Source organism: Pristis pectinata, chromosome 2 (assembly GCF_009764475.1).
Source record: "Pristis pectinata isolate sPriPec2 chromosome 2, sPriPec2.1.pri, whole genome shotgun sequence".
NCBI classification, from domain to species: Eukaryota; Metazoa; Chordata; class Chondrichthyes; order Rhinopristiformes; family Pristidae; genus Pristis; species Pristis pectinata.
In genome coordinates this window covers 53,831,656-53,852,438 of record NC_067406.1, presented here as the reverse complement: position 1 = coordinate 53,852,438, position 20,783 = coordinate 53,831,656, and the positions used below count along the sequence as shown (strand labels likewise).

General features: G+C 38.8%; 1 protein-coding gene across 1 annotated transcript in view; it reads right to left on the bottom strand.

The window, feature by feature from the left end:
• ipo11 (importin 11) overlaps nucleotides 1–20,783 on the bottom strand; it is a 325,504-nt gene that overhangs the window by 295,758 nt on the left and 8,963 nt on the right. The window contains exons 4-8 of the mRNA XM_052010436.1: nucleotides 11,922–11,994; nucleotides 11,132–11,335; nucleotides 2,717–2,846; nucleotides 1,356–1,414; nucleotides 309–357 (exon numbers count right to left, since the gene is read on the bottom strand). Of these exons, the coding sequence (XP_051866396.1) occupies nucleotides 309–357; nucleotides 1,356–1,414; nucleotides 2,717–2,846; nucleotides 11,132–11,335; nucleotides 11,922–11,994 (515 nt within the window). The remainder of the gene's footprint in view (nucleotides 1–308; nucleotides 358–1,355; nucleotides 1,415–2,716; nucleotides 2,847–11,131; nucleotides 11,336–11,921; nucleotides 11,995–20,783) is intronic.

The window sequence follows — 20,783 nt, the reverse complement described above, 5'->3', positions numbered from 1 at the left end:
ACAGAAACAGACCCTTTAGCCCAACTCATCCATGGCAACTAAGGTGCCAGCTTCAGTTAGACCCATTTGCCTCCATTTGGCCCTAATCATTTGAAACCTTTCTGATCCATGTACCTGTCCAAATGCCTTTTAAATGTTGTAATTGTACCCTCTACCACTTCCTCTGGCAGCTCTATATACCCACCACCCTGTGTGGAAAAACTTCCCCCTCAGGTCCCCTTTACATCTTTCTCTTCTTATCTTGATCCCATGCCCAATTCTCCATAATACATCTCAAGTTTACTACTGTTTTCCATAAATATACTTACGACATTCCAGGAATTGTTTTAACCTCTCAAAAACTGTGTTCAGAAATTCCTACAAAATTGTGAGGGGCAGAGAAAATACCAGAAATTAATATTGGATAGTAATGAGTCTAACATACCAATGATAGCAAAGCCACATTCAATTCACATTTGTGAAGTTTTCAAATCACAACTTTGGAATATTCCAAGCTCAGAGCTACATTTTAAAAACCTACCCTCCCACAAGAGAAGACAGAAAAAAAACAGCAAATTTTTTTTTTCTGAATTCATGGAATTTAATAAAAGAAAAACGTTCTTCCCTTGAAAAAACATTAAGAAAATGGATTACCATTGCTGAACATCATTGATAGTTTTTGGAATAAATTAACAAGGCTTTTAAAGACAAGGGAAAACAATGGTGCTTTCACCTGGGAGCTCATGCTCCAGTCAGATTTAACCATTTTTCTTTCATGACCCACAGCTCCAGAGCTGGTAATGGGTGAAGCCAACTGCAGCATCCCTTGTCACTTGTGCCACTAGATGCCCTGTGTTGCATCAGTCAACTCCCCATGGAGTCCAAAAGAACAAAAGCTTCCATAGACCTCCCAGTTATTAGGCTGGGAAACTTGCCTACTCAGATTTACCCAAGATAAACACAAAATAAACAAATTAGCCCACTGAAATAAATGGCAAGAACAGGTTATCAGGAAAAGTGTGAATAAAATATATTAACAAATCATCTGCAGCCAGCCTCCCAGATGATTATATATATCACCCTGCTAGAAAAAAACAGTACGGTCCATGGACAGGCAGCGACCATCTCAGGGTCAGCGGAAGATCTGCCCAACTCTTTTCAGTTTTAATTGTGGATGTATTCATTTTTCTAAGACCTCTTTCCATTCTTAGAAAGGGACACCCATATCATCGATGCAGTTTGATTTAATTAATCATTTAAATAAATCAACTCGGTTAATCTCTTTCAATGTGGTGATTGATATTCCATTGATAAAAGGTACAAATTCCGACTGCCCAGATAAATTTCACCAAATAAACAAAGCATTCATTACATACCATTACTTCTAAATTTTTATGGGGTTCCGTAAACCCATGTACTGTGAGCTTGCGAAGAACTACAAGGAAAAAGAATACACATAATGAGACACAGCCAGGTTGGTAACATATTATATTAGAACACTAGAAAATATAAACATGACTAGGTCATTCGACCCCTCAAGCTCGCCCTGTTGCTCAATCTGATCATGGATGATCTGCCTGAGACCTCCATTCCTCTTCTGTACCAGTTCCACATAGCCCTCAATTCCCCTTTTGTTCAAAAATTTATGTATCTCTTCTTTGAACTGATCTAGCTTCCATGATCCTCTGGGGCAGAGAATTCCAGAGATCCACCGCCCTTTGTGTGAAGAAATCCCTCTGCACCTCAGTTTTAAATGAGTATGCCCTCACTTTGTAACTATGTCCCCCTACTACTTGTATTCTTCTCCAACTATTCCAACTAAATTTCAGGCTCACAATTATTTTGAACCTGAAAAATACTGCTGCAACTAATTACTTACAAGCAGCTGAAAACCTCAGTTTGAGAAATTTCCATTCAAGAAAACGTGGATAATCCATCTCAGGTTCTTCCACAGAAACCAAACTTCAGCCAATTCAATCTACTCCACATTATATCAAGAAACAGCTGAGAGCACTGAATATCGCAAAGTTTATGGGAGCAGACCAATGTGTTAAGAATGAAAGGGTACAGTGCAATAAAATCAAAGATCAGGCTCAAAGACAGAAGTCATAGGAAGTTTCAGATATATTGTTGGATAATATAAGATATGAATTTTGACCTATTCATGCCATAGAAAAAATTGATGTGGGTAAGCAGAAATGGAAGAACAAGTTTTATTATATTAATGGATGAGAGAAACAAATATTTAGGCTATTCAGTGTTTATGGAGCATTTCATTTGATCTATTTCTCCAACACTATGGAGGATTCAAGTCAGGGAACACATTGGAGAAGAATTAGAGAGAAATTATTATTTAAAAACATACCTATGCCATACCAGATAAGTCTCTGAAGTGGAGCTTGAGTGCACATCTTCCTAAATCAGAGGTGGCTACTATTATTGATATCTATAGTTGAATCATGATTCAAATTCATCTTTTGTAATAATGCTAATTAAAATATTTTCTACCCAGCCTTCGAAATTCACAAATTTTTGACTGCATCTACACTATTACAGAAATTTAGTTCATAGAATCTCTATTAATAGTTCCGAGGTTCATAACAATATAGATAGTCCAAAGGAAGTCTCTCTATATAATCTGAAAATAAAATAAATTGCTATCATTACAACCAAAGTCTTACAGCAGTTATAAATACAAGTAAAGATTTCCTTCAAGCTTATTAATAACAAAAAATACCTTTCAATGAAAGCAAAGTTCTTTCTAAGGAATTGATGGCAGCTGTTTCTCCAATACAGATCTGCTGTAAAAAACTGTCAGTATGATGATTCCACAGGGAACAAACAAAGCTGTAGATTCCAGATGCCAACTGCAATAATGATAATAAATGTATTTAGTTTATCATTTCTTACCATATAAATAGAAGCAAGAGAAAAATCATCACTTAAATAAACTATAAAGATTTACATGTCAAAGGTTAATTGCTGAGGTTCATATCAAAATTGCATTTAGCACATATGCTCTTATAGGTCATACTTCATGAACCAACAGTTGTTCTCTAGAACTTTTAAAGGTCATCATTCTTTCCTCACCTGTAATTTTTATGCAGTCTCATTTTACAAAAAGATTACTAGTTTGAACAACTGTGCCCAAAGAGGATGTATCATCAGAAATTAGACTACTGAAGAAAGCAGGCAAAATCAAAAACAACAATTATGTTTAAAAAAATAGTTAACAAATGATAACAAGTAGTAGAAATTAAACAAATTCCGATTAAGGTGCCTCATACTCTCCCCACAATTTCTGTCATGTTGTTCTATTCCTTACCATCTCAAGTAGCATTTTCCAGTAAAACACAGAAATTCTTCAGTTAGCCACAAACCTGGTAGTTGGTAAGACACTGAAATTTTACAGCTTCAAAGTATTTCAGGTTAGACTTTTCTAGGACCAATCCAACCCAAATGCAGAACCCTTTTCTAGAATAGTTTCACAGGCAACCTGTGGCTATTGGTATTGGTTTATTATTGTCACTTGTACTGAGGTACAGTGAAAAGCCTGTCCTGCATACTGTTTGTACAGATCAATTCATTACACAGTGCATTGAGATAGTACAGGGTAAAAATAACAGAATACAGAGTGAAGTGTCACAACCACAGGGAAGTGCATTACAGGTAGACAATAAGGTGCAAGCCATGTGTCTTGCCAAAGTATTTATAAGTACAAATTGAACATCAAACAGTGCAGTGCAGGAACAGGTCCACCATGTCTGTGCTGACCACTATGCCAATCTAAAGCAATTTGATCTGCCTGCACATAGTCCATATCCCTCCATTCCCTGCCTGTTCATGTGTCTGGCTCAATAACTCTCAAATATTGCAATCATACCCACTTCTACCAGTCCTACAACAGCATGTTCCAGGTACCTACCACGTTCCAGGTACCTACCATGCCTTGCACATTTCCTTTGAACATTCCCCCACTCACCTTAAAGCTATGCCTTCGAGTATCTGACCTTTCCACCCTAGGTAAAAGGCCCTTACTATCTACCATGTCTATGCCTCTTAAAGTGCAGTGCAATTGCGTGGTGACCAGAACTACACACAATACTCCAAATGTGACCTCACTAAAATTTTATACAGTTGCAGCAAACAACCTGCTAGAGGAACTCAGCAGGTCAAGCAGCATCTGAGAGGAGAGGAACTGTCAACATTTTCGGGTCAAAACCCTGCATCAGGACCAACATAAAGCTTTTGTACAACTGCAACTTGACTTCCTGTCTTTTATACTCAATGCCCTGACAAATGAAGGCAAGCATGCATTACACCTTCCTTACCACCCAATCCAGTTGCATCACCACTTTCAGGGAGCTACAGACTTGCAGCCCAAAATCACTCTGTACAGCAATGTTCCCAAAGGTCCTGCCATTTACTGTAAATTTTCCTCTTGCATTTGACCTCTCAAACTGCAGCACATCACACTTGTCTGGATTAAACTCCATCTGTCATTTTTCCACCAAAATTTCCAACTGATTTATATCCTGCTGTATCATTTAACAAACTTCTTCACAATCCAAAGTTCCACCAATTTTTACGTCATCTTCAAACTTACTAATCAGCCCACCTACATTTTTGTCCAAATCATATGTATATATATCACAAACAACAGAGGTCCCAGCACTGATCCTTGACAACACCACTGATCATAGACCTGCAGTCAGAATAACACCCCTCCACCACTAGCCTGAGTCCTCCATGACCAACCTAATTTTGTATCCTATTTACCAACTCATCATGGATGGCATGCAACTTAATAGTTTGAACTAACCTACATGACGAACCTTGGCCTACCTTCATCAATCATCTTCATCACTTCCTCAAAGAACTCAATCAAATGTGAGACAGGACATGCCCTGCACAAAGCCATGCTGACTTTCCATAGTAAGGCCATAGTTTTCCAAATACAAGTAAATCTTATTACTAAGAATCTTCTCCAATAATTTCCCTTCCACTGATGCAAGGCTCACCAGCCTACAAGCTCCTAGTTTGTCCCAGTTGCCCTTCCTAAACACAAGAACAACATTGGCTGTTGTCCAATCTTCTGGGAACTTCACCTGTGGCTAAAGAGGACTCAAAGATCTCCGTTAAGGTTCCAGTAATCTCCTCCCTAGTCTTCTTCCATAACCTGGGATAGATTCTGAGGGATCTAACGACCTTAATGTTTCTCAATATACACACCACCTCCTTCTTAATATCGACATGCCCTAGAATATCAACACACACCTCCCTGATCTAATTATCATCCACGTCCTTCTCCTTGGTGAATACTGATGCGAAGTACTCATTAAGGACCTCACCCCCTTCCTCTGGCTCCATATGTAAATTTCCTCCATTAGGCTTAGATGGACCTTCCCTTGTCCTTTTTCCTCTTGTTCCTAATATATATCTAAAATTTCTTGGGATTCTTATTAATCCTACTTGCCAAGGACATTTCATGGCCCCTTTTAGCCCTCCTAATTCCTTGTTTTAGTTTTTTCCTGCTTCCTTTTTATTCCTCAAGGGCCTTGTATGATTTCACCTTCCTAAACCTTATGTATGCTTCCTTTTTCTTTTTGACTAAACATACATCTCTTGTCATCTAAGGTTCCTGAACTTTGCTATCCCTTATCTTTCATCCTTGCAGGAACATGCTGGTCCTGAACTCTAAGAAGCTGGCCTTTAAAAGACTCCCACATGGATTTACCCAGAAACAGCAGCCTCTAGTTCCTGCCTAAAACTTTTGTAATTTCCCCCAGGGCTCATCGGAATCAGATTTATCACCACTGACATATGACTTGAAATGTGTTGTTTTGCCGCAGCAGTATAGTGCAAAGACATAAAAATCTATGAATTACAAAAAATAAATAAATAGTGCCAAAAAAAAGGAATAATGAGATAGTGTTCATGGATCATTCAGAAATCTGATGGCAGAGGGGAAGAAGGTGTTCCATAACTATCTTAATACTTACAGAATTATGAGCATGGTTCCCAAAATGCTCCCCCAGTGAAATTTCTATCACCTGGCTCGGTCATTCCCTAATCTAGAATAGCACCATCCCTCGCTGGACTATTTACATTTTGTTTCAAGAAACCCTCCAGGATGCACCAAAGAAATTCTGCCCATTCTAAGGCCCCGGCACTAAGAGAGTCCCAGTCAGTATTAGGGAAGTTAAAATTACCCACTACAACAAACTTATTGTTTCTACATCTTTTCCATAACCTGCCTCATATCTGTTCCTCTAGCTCCCACTGGCTATTGGGAAGTCTACAGTATGACCCCATCATAGTGCCTGCATCTTTCTTATTCCTGAGTTCTACCCAAATGACCTCACTGGATGAGCCCTCCAAGATATCCTCGAAGTACAGCTGTGACATGCTCTCTAATCAGTAATGCAACTGGCGTGTGGTGTTTTCCATTAGAAATATCAGCGCTTTTATTTAATCTATAATTTCAACAAATTACAAGAGTGTAACATGGAGTCATAAAAGAGGCCCTTCGACCCAACCTATTCATGCCGACCAAGATACTTATCTAAACTAGTCCCATTTGCCTAAATTTGGCCCATAACACTCTGAGCCTTTTCTATGTATTTGTTCAAATGCCTTTTAAACATTGTAATTGTATTTGCCTCTATCACTTCCTCCTGCAGCTCATTCCATATACCCACCACCCTCTGTGTGGAAAAACCTGCTCCTCAGATCCCCTTTAAATATTTCCACTCTCACTTAAAACCTACCCTGGAAAAAAAGTTTGTGACTATCTACCCTCTCTACGCTCTTCATGATTTAATAAACCTTTATAAGGTCACCTCTCAGCCTCCTTTGCTCCAGGGAAAACAGTCCCAACCTATCCAATCTCTCCTTATAACTCAAGCGCTCTAGTCCAGGCAACATCCCTGTGAATCTTTTCTGCATCCTCTCAAGCATAATCATATCCTTCTTACAGCCTGACTACCAGAACTGCAGGCAATACTGCAGGTGTGTTCTAACATTCTGTACAACTATAACATGGTCCCAACTCTTGTAACATTTCTCTCCAGCCTCTTAATTTTTAAATACCAATTATGAAGGCACCACTTATCCCCATCACATTCACCTTTGCTCTGCTATCCAAAAGACACTAACTCATGCTAAGATAGGAGTTCATAAATAGAATCCTAGAGCACAGTAAGTAGGCTCTTTTTGTCCATCTCATCTATGCTGACCAGGATGCCTATCTAAAATAATCCCATTTGCCTGCATTAGGCCTGTATCTCTGTAAACCTTTCCTATGCAAGAACCTATCCCTGTGCATTTTAAACACTGTAATTGTGCCTACCTCCGCCACCTCCGCTAGCAGCTAATTCTAGATAACCACCACCCTCTGTGTGAAAATCCTACCCCTCTGATTGCCTTTAAGAGTCTCCCTTCACACCTGTGCCTCCTCTAGTTCTAAATTCCCCTGCACTAGGGAAAATATTCTATCTATACCTGTAATTTTATAAACCTCTAAGGTAAGTTTTTTTTTTACACAGAGTGTGGTGGGTGTGTGGAACATACTGCCTGCAAAGGTTGTGGGGGCATATACATTAGGGATATTTAAGAAACTCTTAGGTAGACACATGAATGATAGAAAAATAGGGGGCTATGTGGGAGGAAAGGGTTAGATAGATCTTTAAAGCAGGATAAAATGTTGGCACAACATCGTGGGCCGAAGGGCCTGTACTGTGCTGCAGTGTTCTATGTTAAGGTCGCTCCCTTAGCCTCCTATGTTCCAGTGAGAATGAATCCAACCTATCCAATCTCTCCTTATAATTACAGCCCTTTATTCCAGGCAATATCCTGGTGAATCTCTTCTGAACTCTCTCAATTGCTACCACATCCTTCCTGTAGTGGTGAACAGAATTGTACACAATACTCCAAGTATTTAACTACAATCAGGGACATAGTAATGTTTAAAATGACAGCCTGGACATTAAGTGGCTGCTAGATTGGAGACAGCTTAAAACAAAACCTAAGTCCCAACTCTACTGTGACATGCATTTTCCACACAGAATAACAGATTTATTTTTTGTCATGTGAATAATTGCAAAATGTTCACATCAGTCTTTAACCTAATTTGAAGACAGACAGAGAATAAAACCACACTGTAATTGCAATGATGTTCATTATGAAATCTATACAGATTCAGTGATGGCTAAATTTGTCAAGGCCTCATGACAGCACTGTTGATAACATGCGATAGCTTGGCAAATGACTGGATTGAATTTGTCCTGCTTGTTATGGATGGGACATATCTAAAATGACACTCTTTTCTTTCTCAAGATATAATTGGGAAAAGTTTCTTGAATTGCTTTTACAATATTGGGTCATAAAAGTGGCAGATATAAATTAAATAGAATGTATTTCATACTGATGCAGTGCTTTGCATTTTGATGGACCATTCATAGTCACACGTTAATTTGACATGAAATATCATCATGGATCATTTATATTCATAGGACCTGCCATTATTTGGATCTGGTTCCTTTTCAGAGGATGACTGCTACTTGACTGTCCTTGTACTGCAGAAGCAGTTGAAGATATATTTCCCACTTATGATGGTTTCCATTCTCTCTTTTTGCTAATACTGCAGTTCAGTGTTGTACTTCGGCTTGTTTTCTTGTTCCTTCCAAGGTACAAATATCGCCTCTTGTTCCTAGATGCTTGTTTTGCTGAATTCATGGCATAATCTCTGACCATGATTCATTTTCTCAGATTACAGAAATGTGAATGTATTACCAACAGTGCTGTCATGAAGCCCTTACAATAATGTCACCATCTGAGCCGAAATTATAGCCATCACTGAATCTGTAGACATTTCACAATGTACACCATTGTTATTGTATTATTTCACGTAAATAAAAGATTACATTTTCTACCTCAGTTTTGAATACTCTCAAAATGATACTCTTTTACATTTGTGGGAAAATAAATAGTTATTTAACTTTAAATATCGTAAATTTTTATTTAGCTAAATTTTTCTGGTAAACGTCATCAGTTTCATGGAAAGCTGTCGTCATTTAAACATCAGGAACTTTGTGACTCAGCGACTGCAAGTTTGCGTGTAGAAGTTCCAAACTCATTGACCATTCAAAACATCAAATCTGTCACTATATTCTGCTGCAGGAGCTCACACATGCACCAGCTTTGAGATCCCCCATCTCTGAGGGGATCCCATGCTCGGCCAGTGCAGAACTGGCAAACCTTTTGATTGCAACAAAACGAATAGCGAACAAAGACCCAATTACCATAAAAGGAGGGTGATAAAGGGGGAAATAGGAAATTTGGTTTAAAAAAAATACATACTGAAAACATTGTGATTAGATTATAAACAGTATAGTTGAACTTCTGCTCTAGAACTGACCATCTTCCATTTAGCTTTCAATGTAATGATTTACTGATCAGTTAGGGTTTTTAAAACTTACAAAAACAATTTCTAAAAACATACATCTTTTTCTAAAACTTAACAACTGTATTCAGAAGTTTGAATAGTTTTTTTTAAGTTAATGAAACTTTAACGATTTTGAGAAGTTTAAAACTATTGCAAAGGGCTTTAAAAGCTAGCAGTTTATGCTTGTTTTGCTGGAATATCACAGCCACTTGTCAATTTTTTGTGGAGGAGGCTGATCCCAAAAACTCCATGGGATCCCTCAAATTCATGGCGGGGCTGCCACGAGCCTCACTGAATGCTCCTGATGCCAACTCTGCAAACAGGTGAATGCTTTCAAATGTTTACCAGGTGCAAGACGATGACAAAGAACAATGGTGGAAACTGGCGTGGAAAAATTCAGCATGTTTATTCATGAACATCAAGTAGTACCAGGAGTCTGGACAAAGGGAATCACTGTTAAAACTTAAGAGAAACAGAAATGAATTCTAACAACCAATGTGGTATAATATTACATTCTTTCAAGGATAAATATTTCTATGCCATTATCCTCAACGGAATTCAGGAGGGCACTAATGATATACTCTGAAACACAAACTGATCTTCACCAGAACAGATGTTAAACTTAAGAGTTTACTTTCCACATGATAATACAAAGGAAAAGAAAAAAGTTACCAGAGGTGTTTAATTTCATAGATCTCAAGAAGGCATTGAACCATGTCACCAAATTTTCACCAAGGATTTCCAAAGAGTAAAGGATACTTAGAAAAGTCATCAACATCGTGGTTCTGTGCCAAAAATCACAGAACTGATGGCAAAAGTTACCTGACTGGTCTGCTATCACAACCACCATTAGACAAAAATGCTTTGTATCCACTACACTTCGTGCATCATTGCTAAGATCCACTTAACATCAAATGAGGTATTACATGGACCATGGATAAAATGGAGACCCAGGTGCAGAAATTTGTCCTCAATTACTTCTACTAAACGTGTATACATAACAACACTTTGCACTCCCAGTTTGTTTCCATTGACTTCAACAAAGGCATTTTTCTAAAACAAAGCACAAACATAGTCATTATTGCCTACGCAGATTTAATACAAGCAACTGAGGATAAATTCCAAAAATAAAAACAGAAAATGCTGGGAACACTCAACAGGGCAGCAGCATCTATGAAAAAACAGTTAACTTTCGAGGTCTGGGACCCGTCATCAGACCTGGGAAAATTAGAAACTCTATCCTCAGTACTTTCCAGAAACAACAAGTATAGATGACATGTAATTTGATAACATGGATGAATAATAGAAACATTTATAAAAATGTGTTGACAACATCAAGTTGCATGACTCAATTGGAGGTGTGGGTGAGAGCAGATATTTACAAAAGGATATCAATAGATTGCGAACAAGCAAAACTGTGAGAAGGCTGAGGTTACTTACTCTGGATCAAAAAGAAATAAGAGAACTATTTACATGGCAATAAGCCACCAAATGATATTGGAAAAAAAATAGCTATAGCGTCAGCCATGCAGTCACTTGAGCTTGATCTAAGATCAAAGATATAAAGCCACCATAAAACATCTCTCCAAGCCTGCCTTTGATGCATCTAATCAAATGTTCGCTGTTCTTTAAGTAGTTAGAGATGCTCTTTACCAGGAAGAGAATATGATTACAAGCTTTTACCAATGACAGATGAAAAATACTTACTTCTTGAAAAAGTTTCTTATCGGCTACCAGTTTTTTGGATGCCAGAGTCTTAGTGACATGATAAAAAGCAAGTAACGCTCTGTGTTGACGGAGATCATCCTGCACTCTAACAGACTCCAGCAGTGTGGGAATTAGTTCCGGCCAGTTCCGAGGGCAATCTAATCTGGCAACTTTAGCAATTAGTACTCCAATCTGGGTTGCAATCTGTACAGAGAAACAATAAACAGATTAAATAATTACAATGGGGGGTTGGGGGGGGGGGGCAAGGATATTTCAACATTAAGGCAATATAGGTCAGCTAACATAGAGATAGAGTCACGAAGTCTGAAAGGTTCAGCAGCAGATGAGCTGAGAGAGATGATGAGTCAGACCATGTGATGCTGGTGGAAATAGGTTGTTTTACATTTTACTAAACAATATTTTACACTATAATGTGAAGCAAATTACTAAATTACAATATACGCACATTCTCACAAATATGTACCTATATATACCAAAGCACGTATCTGTGTCATTGCTACTGAAGAATCACATAATGTACTTTTTTCTCCTAATTCACTGATCCGCAATATATTATTATTGAAGCACTTCTATGAACACATATCTCATGAACATATGCTTAGTTTTTAAATTCACTTTGCATTTTTTTCTTGGAAACTATTACTAGCATCCATTTATGAATTTGACTTCCTTTTATAATGACCAAATAGGTATTATCTTTCATGAGAGGGTAACAAATATATACCTTTATAACAACTAAGAATCCATGAGAGTTCATTTCACTACCAACCTGGTTCACTGGTTCATTAAAATTTGCAATGAGCCCTGCACGCAAAGAGGATTTTTCTTCTTCTGATAAAGCACTACAAAGTATCAAAAAAAGAAAAAATTATTCCCACTGTAACGCAGAATTAGCCATATAATTTATACAACAAATCATGTCAGAGAAGATTTGAAAGGAAAGATGAGATTGATGGTATTCACAGATAATGCACACTTAAACAAAATATAATTGCAGAGACTATTTGACAGAACCATTAGGAAGCTAATGAAAACCAAAACTCTGCTCAGTACAGTAAAATTCCAGTAACCTGGTGCTGCCACTACTTTGGTGATGCCAGAATGGCAGATTTTCCAGACTACTATTAATACACCAAGCTACTTGCAATTTTTATGTTACAAAATTGTGTAATAAACCTTCCACTGAACTAGGCAAGTTTAAAGGGAGCATAGGAATGAGGCCCTAATGAATTTAAAAGTGCAGGGAAAACCCCCAATATATTTAAAAGTGAGGGAACCAGGGTTCCAGTCAGTTTAAAAGGAGCATGGGAACCAAGAACTCATCGAGTCTCAAGAGACTGCAGGAAACAGAAACACACGAGCCAGGTGCCAAAACAACTAGATTTCCAAATTGGATAGCGATTTTCGTAGTTTCACTGCATTGACAAGGCTAAGTGACCTGACAGACAGAAATAAATAAATAATGATCCATTCATCCTTCTGTTTTCCAGCAATGTGATTCTGAAGTGTGTTCTGATGACTTAAAAGATTTCAAGCCATACCATTCAATTCATTTGCAAATGAAACCGTCACAAAATATGAGTGCTTTAAAAATAATTCAGCACATACAATAAGCCAATACAGTAAAACTCTGTCCTATAGTCTAGAAATCCCAATAGTTTAACTGGTTCTGTTTCCCATGCTCCTTTTAAACTCCCAAAGCCCTGTTCCCAAGCTACTGTTAAAACTCACCAGTGCTCCATCTCCCATGCTCCCTTTAAACTCGCTGGGTTTCAATTCACATTCTCCAATTAATCTCAAAATTATGTGTAAAAACTGAAAAACAGTGAACTATAAAATGTGTTGTGTACTGATAGGAATAATATCCAATGCTAGTCTGGCATCGCCAAGTCCCTAAGGTTCGAGATTATTGGAACTTCATTGTACAATGCAATATTAAGTGCATTAAAACATCACAACTTCCACAATAGGTAGAATGTTAAACCTAAAATGGATAAAGACTGCATTCCGAAGAGTTCAGAATGTGCAGGTAGTGGAAAGAGAGATATTGGAAGCAAGCAAGAAAGGCAGGGGGAAACCAACAAATTCACTGCATAAACCTTTTTATCCAAATCTCTACTCTCTCAAAGCAGAAAAGTTACAAAAACAAGGTCATCAGTGGCATTCTCTATGATTATGACACTGAAGAATTATCTTTCAGCTCCCTGCAGGATTTTAGAGTTGACCATGGCAATCTTTTTCTCATTCCTCTACTCAATTCCACAAAGCTACATTCCAACCATTTAATCCCCATCTATCCAAGCAAAGCCAGCACAACTTCATTGCAGATTTCTCTTCCTTTCACAACACTAATTTTGGAATCCCATACGAACTTACTGGCATTGATTTCTTCTCATCTCCATCTTGAACTGTGGTGTCTTTTTTTCTAAGATATTAGATAAACTTTCCTGTCAAATACACACAGCTTTATTATGCAATCTAACATCTTGACTATCTCAATACCTTCTCAACATCTTAAGACAAGTCAACCTCCTACAGATGAATTCTTCTTCTCCTTCTTCAACAATCCCTCAGGATAAAGAATGAATTGTTTCCACTCTGGATTTATTGGTTCTGAGGTGACTGATGAAGCCACGAACTCTTCTGCAGATGGGGCAGGTGGTGCCTAACAGGGCAGATAGGTGGATAATTTGTGAAATGTTGCACTCCATCTGATGTTCTCAAGGCCATCCCAATTGCCTCTCTTCCACTTTGAGCTGCCATGGGCCAGAGATTGCCAAGAGTCAATAGGGTTGGTGCGTTTCAAGGAGGCCACAAGCACATCCTTGAATCTTTCCTCTGCCCACTTGGTAATCTTGTCTAAAAACACAGCTCAGAAAAAAATGTTGTGGGAGTCTGGCACTGAGCCACTTTGCACACCTCCTGATCCACCTCTCAGTGAAGGCAGACATCGAAATGTACTGTTGCTTTCAATGCGCCAGCGCAGCCTCTGGTCAACTGAGGTAGAACCTGGACATATAAAGGAATACTGGCAAGACCAAGGCCAGACTTCTTGAACTGATAGAAATTTTATTTGTTTACCACTGACAGTACACGTGCCCATTTCACTTCAATCACAAAAGCTATTCAATTTACGATCTGTACAGTCAACTGTCCCACAACATGATCTCTAAACATGCCTCTATCCCTCCAGATTCAGCTATTTTAATGCGAAGATGAGGTCCCATCCTTTGGCTACTGAAATTTTTCCCCTGCATTTATTGTGCCCATTTCACTCATCATTTGTCCTCATTGACCCTAAGCGGCTCAATTCACTCCTGCATTTGAAATTTATCGCAATTCCTTCCGGGCCATTACCAACCACCCAATCACCCACGTGTTCATTTTGCATATCAATGTAATCGACACAGACTTAGAAAGTCATATCAAAATACAGAAAGCTTTACAAAGACAAAATACTTATGTATTAGGTCACTATTCAATACGAGGAACCAAAATTACATTTTTAAATATGGGTTTCTTTTCATTGTGCAGCAATATCATACAAGTAAATCATGTTATGAATAAATGAGACCAAATAGGTAGAAACAATCGGTTTCAAATGGGATGGGAGAACAGGACGAGAATATAATATTGAATTTAATATTTATTAGTCACATGTACATCAAAACACACAGTGAAATGCATCTTTTTACGTACAGCATTCTGGGGCAGCCTGCAAGTGCCACCACACTTCCAGCAGCAACATAGCATGCCCATAACTTCCTAACCCGCACGTCTTTTGAATGTGGGAGGAAACCCACGCAGTCACATGGAGAATGTACAAACTCCTTACAGACAGCAACAGAATTGAACCTGGATCGCTGGTGCTGTAATAGAGTAATGCTAACCGCTAACTACCGTGCCACCGTACCAGACCATGCCATGTAGGTGGCATGGTTAGTAAGTCTGCGGATGACACTAAAATTGGTAGTATAGTGGACAGTGAAGGCGGCTATCTAAGATTACTACAGGATCTTGGTTAACTGGACCAATTAATTCAGACAAATGAGAGGTGTTGCATCTTGGTAAGACAAACCAGGGCAGGACTTGCACAGTAAATGATAGGGAATGTTGTAGAACAGAGCAACCTAAGGGTGCAGTGCAACTACATAGTTCCTTGAAAGTGGCCACACAGGTAGACAAGGTGGTGAAAAAGCTGTTTGCCATGCTTGTCTTCATCATTCAGGATATTGAGTACAGGAGTTGGGACATCGTGTTACAGCTGTACATTAGGAAGGCCACGTTTAGAGTACTACACAAGTTCTGGTCACCCTGCCAAAGAAAGGACGTCATTAAACTAGAAAGGGTGCAGAGAAGATTTACAAGGATGTTACTGGGGTTTGAGTTATAAGGAGCAGCATGATGGGATAGGACTTTTTTGTAGGAGGCTGAAGGGTGACCTTACAGAGGTTTATAAAAATTATGAGTATAGACAAGGTGAAGAGCGACAGTCTTTTCCCCATGGTAGCAGAATCCAAAACTAGAGAGAATAGGTTTAAGTGAGAGGGGAAAGATTTAAAAGGGAATTGAGGGGCAATTTTTTCCACACAGAGGGTGGTGTGTATAGTGAATGAGCTACCAGAGGAAGTGGTAAAGACAGGTACAATTACAACATTTAAAAGACATCTGGACAGGTACATAGATAGGAAAGGTTTGGATATGGGCCAAGCACAGGCAAATGGGACTAGCTCTATTAGGCAACTTGGTCAGCATAGATGAGTTGGGGTGAAGGGCCTGTTTTTGGTGCTCTATGACTCACTGACTCTATAACAAGAGATATACAAAGAATTGAGATAGATTTAGAAGAGATCCAGAAAGATCCTTAATTATCTACAATGAGGATGTGGAGTAAAATTACAGAATTAACAATTCAGGCAGAACTGTGGCAGCATTCTTAATGTTAGACGAGATGTCCAGATGAAAGAGGAGTTGAAAGGCCATCAGGAACAGGATGGGTATATGTGCTTCAAGCTTAAGTTTTCACATGAGCGTAAATACATAGACTCATGGTATCAGTGGGCTGTTTCTGTTATATACCATTCCCTTGACCTTTGCCTGTCCAACTTTCTGTGCAACCCACTGCTGGTGTCAAAACCTTGCAATTTTAACCCCGTCTTTCTTCCCTTTCTTGAAAAGACATCTGAAAACACAGCATTTTAATCAAGGTTTCAGTCATCACATTTAAAAAAATATACATACACTATTTACAGAAAATAGGCACCTCCTGCAAGGACAGCATTTAATGTCTATTTTGAGGCAGCAGTGAGCCACCATCTTCAATTGCTACAATGCTTCTGATAGTGCTGTTGCATAGGTAATTCGAGGGTTTCAACCCAGTAACAATAAAGGAATGGTGGTATATTTCATAGTTAGGATTATGACTGATGTGGAGGGGAACCTGTAGGTGAAAGATTGTTCCCTTGCACCTTCCTCGTGGTAGAGATCCTGGCTTTGAGCAGTTCTGCCTTTGCAGTTGCTGCAGTACATCTTGTCTTTGATGCAGTCTCAGATAAAGTGTGCCAATGGTGAAGAAACTGATTATTTAGCAAAGTGTAAGGGATGCCAAACAAACAGGCTGCTTTGTCCTGGATATCAAACTTCCTGTAATTTTCAAGGGGTCTCCAGACAACAGGAGAGTATTCAACACATCCTCTGACTTGTGGCAATTGCCTTGTCAGCATCTGCTGATGTCATTAATTTTGTTATGCTGATCTGTAAAGCTAATTGGATTTTATATGATGGCAATATGAAATTCTTTCACGTCTTCAGGATGCATGTTCAAAGGTAATCTTGATAAAAGAAAAAGCAGGATTTGGCCATTTGGCCCCTTGTGCCTTCTCCAGCATTCGAAAGATGATGGCTGATCCTCTACCTCAGCAGCACCTTCCTGCACTCACCTCAAATCCCTTGATTCCTTTAATATACAAAAATCTATCACTTTCCATCTGGAAGATACTCAGCAATTGGGTAGAGAATTCCAAAGCTCCCCTCTAGATCAAGAAATTTCTTCTCTTTTCTGTCTGGAATGGCAGACCCCTTATTTTGAAACTCCTGGTCCCAGATACCGCAGCCAGGAGAAAGTTCATAAGATCACCTCTCATTCTACTAAACTCAATAGGGCTCACCTGCTCAATCTTTCCTCATATGATGGGTTAATCATCTCAAGAAACAATCTGATAATACATTACTACACTCCCTCTATCACATGTATATGCTCCTTTATGTAAAGTGATCAGACCTATCCATAATATTCCGGATACCGTCTCACCAGGGTCCTTCATTATTTTTTCACTAAATCTTTTATCAATTTAATATATCAAAACTCAGAGGAATTTTCAGTGGTATGAATAGTTAATGCTGACATAAAGTGTTTAAAAGGACAAAATATAGGAATTTCAGGATACACCAAGTTCCCCACCATAACCGCTGTCATTCTAATAGAGAAGAAAATTGTTAAGGTGCAAAACATTTTACTCAAGAGTTCAATGATTAAAGCCTGACCACATATTGAGAAAGGGTATAAAAAGAAACTAATTCCCAACAGCAGAAATGATTATAAATATTTCTCCCCAATTAGCTGAGTACCTTTGATTCAGAATTGCATTACCAAAGTAGCCTTCATGTTAAGTCGCAGCTCCTGATGAATTAAATAGTCTCAATATGTCAGCTTTCATGTTTATACATCTTGGATTAATTAAAGGAAGTCAGCAGATTTGTAAAGGCAAATTGTGATTAACAAACCTGAATGAACATTTTTCAAAAGGGTAAATAAGGGCATTACGGTTGCTGTATACGGACTTTGGTAATGTGCCATATAATCAGCTTGTCAGCAAGATGAGGCTCATGGGGTAAATGGGATGCAGCAGCATGGATAAGAAACTGGCTGAGGAACAAAATGCAATTGTGGTGAACAACTGTTTCTTGTACTGAGGTAGGTAGATAACAGCATTAACCATGAGTCAGTAAAGGAATTACTGTTTTTCCTGATACAAGTCCTCCCAGCTTACGGGCGAGTGTTTGGGAGACAGATAGAATGGATTTGCTGGCTAACGCGGGGCTGCAGGCATCTTCTCCTGTGAGAGAACTTGGTTCACTGCTGCATTTCTGACTTGTGAACTATCTGGGTTACAAACAGTTCACAGGAACCTAACCCTGCTGTAACCTGGGAAGGACCTGTGTATTAATAAAGTACAAACTATAAAAGCAAAGAAGTTATGGTGAATTTTTTTTATAAAACCCAGATTCATCCACATCTGTTGTGTGCTATTTTTATTTGGCTACTTTACGAATAGTGTGAAGGCCTTATAGAGGGTGCAGAAAAAGAATTACTGAAATGGTTCCAAGAATGAGAGACTTGTTTTGAGGGAGGGCTGCAGAAGCTGGAGTTGTTCTCCTTAGAGCAAGCTGAAAAGTTATATGATAAAAGGTAATCAAAACAATGAACAGTATTCACAGTAAATAGACTGAGATTGGTACCATTGGCAGAAAGGCTGAGAACTAGATGGCTGGAAGAAGGACCAAAGCCATCAAGTGGTTAGTGTCTTGAATGCAAGGCCTGGTAGGATGGTGGAAGTATATTGAATTATAGTTTTCAAAGGAGAATTCCTCAGTGCCCATAAGAAAAATAATTTCAGGGCCACAGGGAGGTAAGGGGCAAATGGGCTCTTTCTCTCATTCCATGAGCTTGCACGTTTCAATGCATTACTACTGTCTGAAGGAAACTGCAACATAACTTTTTGTTTCTCAACAGATGCTACCTGATCTATTTCCATCAATTACTGATTTTAATTCAAATTTCAATACCTGCAATATTGGTTTTGGATGTAGAAATTATTTTTCAGCCAAATGTGGCAGTCTGCAAGGTAAATATACGGCAGCATGTGCCACAGCAGTTAATGCTGCTGCCTCACAACTCCATGGAGCTGGGTTCAATCCAGACTTCAGATGCCGCCAGTGATCATAAGAGTTTCCTCTGGGTGCTCCAGTGTTGATACACGTCCCAAAGATGGGCTGGTAAGTGATTGTAAATTACCACTTAGGGTAGATTAATGGCAAAAAGAATCAAAGGGAAATTGATGGGTATGTGACAGACAGAATAAGTTGCAGGAGTACAGGGAGATGAGGAGAGGGGGAATGGGAGTAAAGGGATTGCTGCCCTAGAAGTCAGCATGAACTCAATGGCAAAAATAGCCTCCTTCTATGAAGAACCACAAAGGACACAGATAATTTTCTTTGAGATTATTATTGCAAGAAGTTGGAGGTTAGAAATGAGGAAGTACTATTACAATTGTACAGGGTACTGGTGAAGCCACATCTGGAGAACTCTGCGGAGTTTTAGTCCTTATTCAAGAAAGGAAATATTGGCATTAGAGGCAGTCCAGGAAAAATTCACTAGGCTAATTCCTGGAATGAGGACTATCCTGTAATGAGCGGGTAAAGAAATTAGATCTATATTTTTCACAGCCTGTAAGAATAAGGGATGATCTCATTGAAACATAAGATCTTGAGGGGGCACGACAGGGTACATGTCAAGATGTTTCCACTATTGGGAGAAACTCGAATGAGGGGATATAGTTATATATTAAGGGGACATAGTTACACATTAAGGGGATGGTCATTTAAAACTAAAGGGCATAGGAACTTCCTCTCACAGAGGCTCGTGGTTCTTTGGAATGCTCTACTCCAGAGGGCTGTGGGGGCTAGATCATTTCGGGTATTTAAAGGGGAATTAGACAACTCTTTGAAAGATCAGGCAATTGATGGCTTGGGGGAACTGACACAGAAGGTAAGATGAGACCTGTAGCAAATTAGCTGTGATGGTATTGCATGGCAGGACAGGCTTGAGCAGTAAAGTGATGAGGCAGGCTTATCTGGTCAACTTGCATTTGAGGTTCCTGATTCTTGAGATCTTTTAAGTTGCCTTGAACATGCAGAAAGGAATTCAACTGAATATCTAGCTGAAGGACAGTACATCTAACAGCTCCACTGTACTGCACAGAAATGCCAACTAAAGTTACGTACTTGTATACTTAAATCCAGAACCAACTAATTCAGGGACAAGAGTATTTCTGATCTACGAGTGAAATTAGTTTATTATGAAGTCACATTTTGTTGAGGAAAAACCTTTTGGAATATTTAACAGCTTTAACTGAAACACAGTTCAGCCTATAACTGATAAACATGAACTCCTACTCTTGAAGTTACAACTTCTACCAAGGAACATTGATGGTATCTTGTCTAGTTGTATCACCACACTAACCTGCAATCAATATGTACGTATTACATCAGTAAACCAAGAACAATCTCTAATGAGTAGAGCAGAACAGGTTATTAGAAACACTTCTGCCATAAACACCACTGACAATATTCTTGTTGCTGCAATATGTCTGAGATTTTCATTTATTAATTAATTCTGGTGATGTGGTATCTCTGGCAAGACCAACATTTATTGCACCTCCCCATATGACTTTGGGAAAGTGGCAGAAGTTCTTCTTGTACTTCTGCGCCCACGCTTTGAAGGTCCTCCAGCAATGCTGTCAGGATTATAGCCAAGTGACAAAGAGGAATAGATCCAAGTCAGAAATTATGT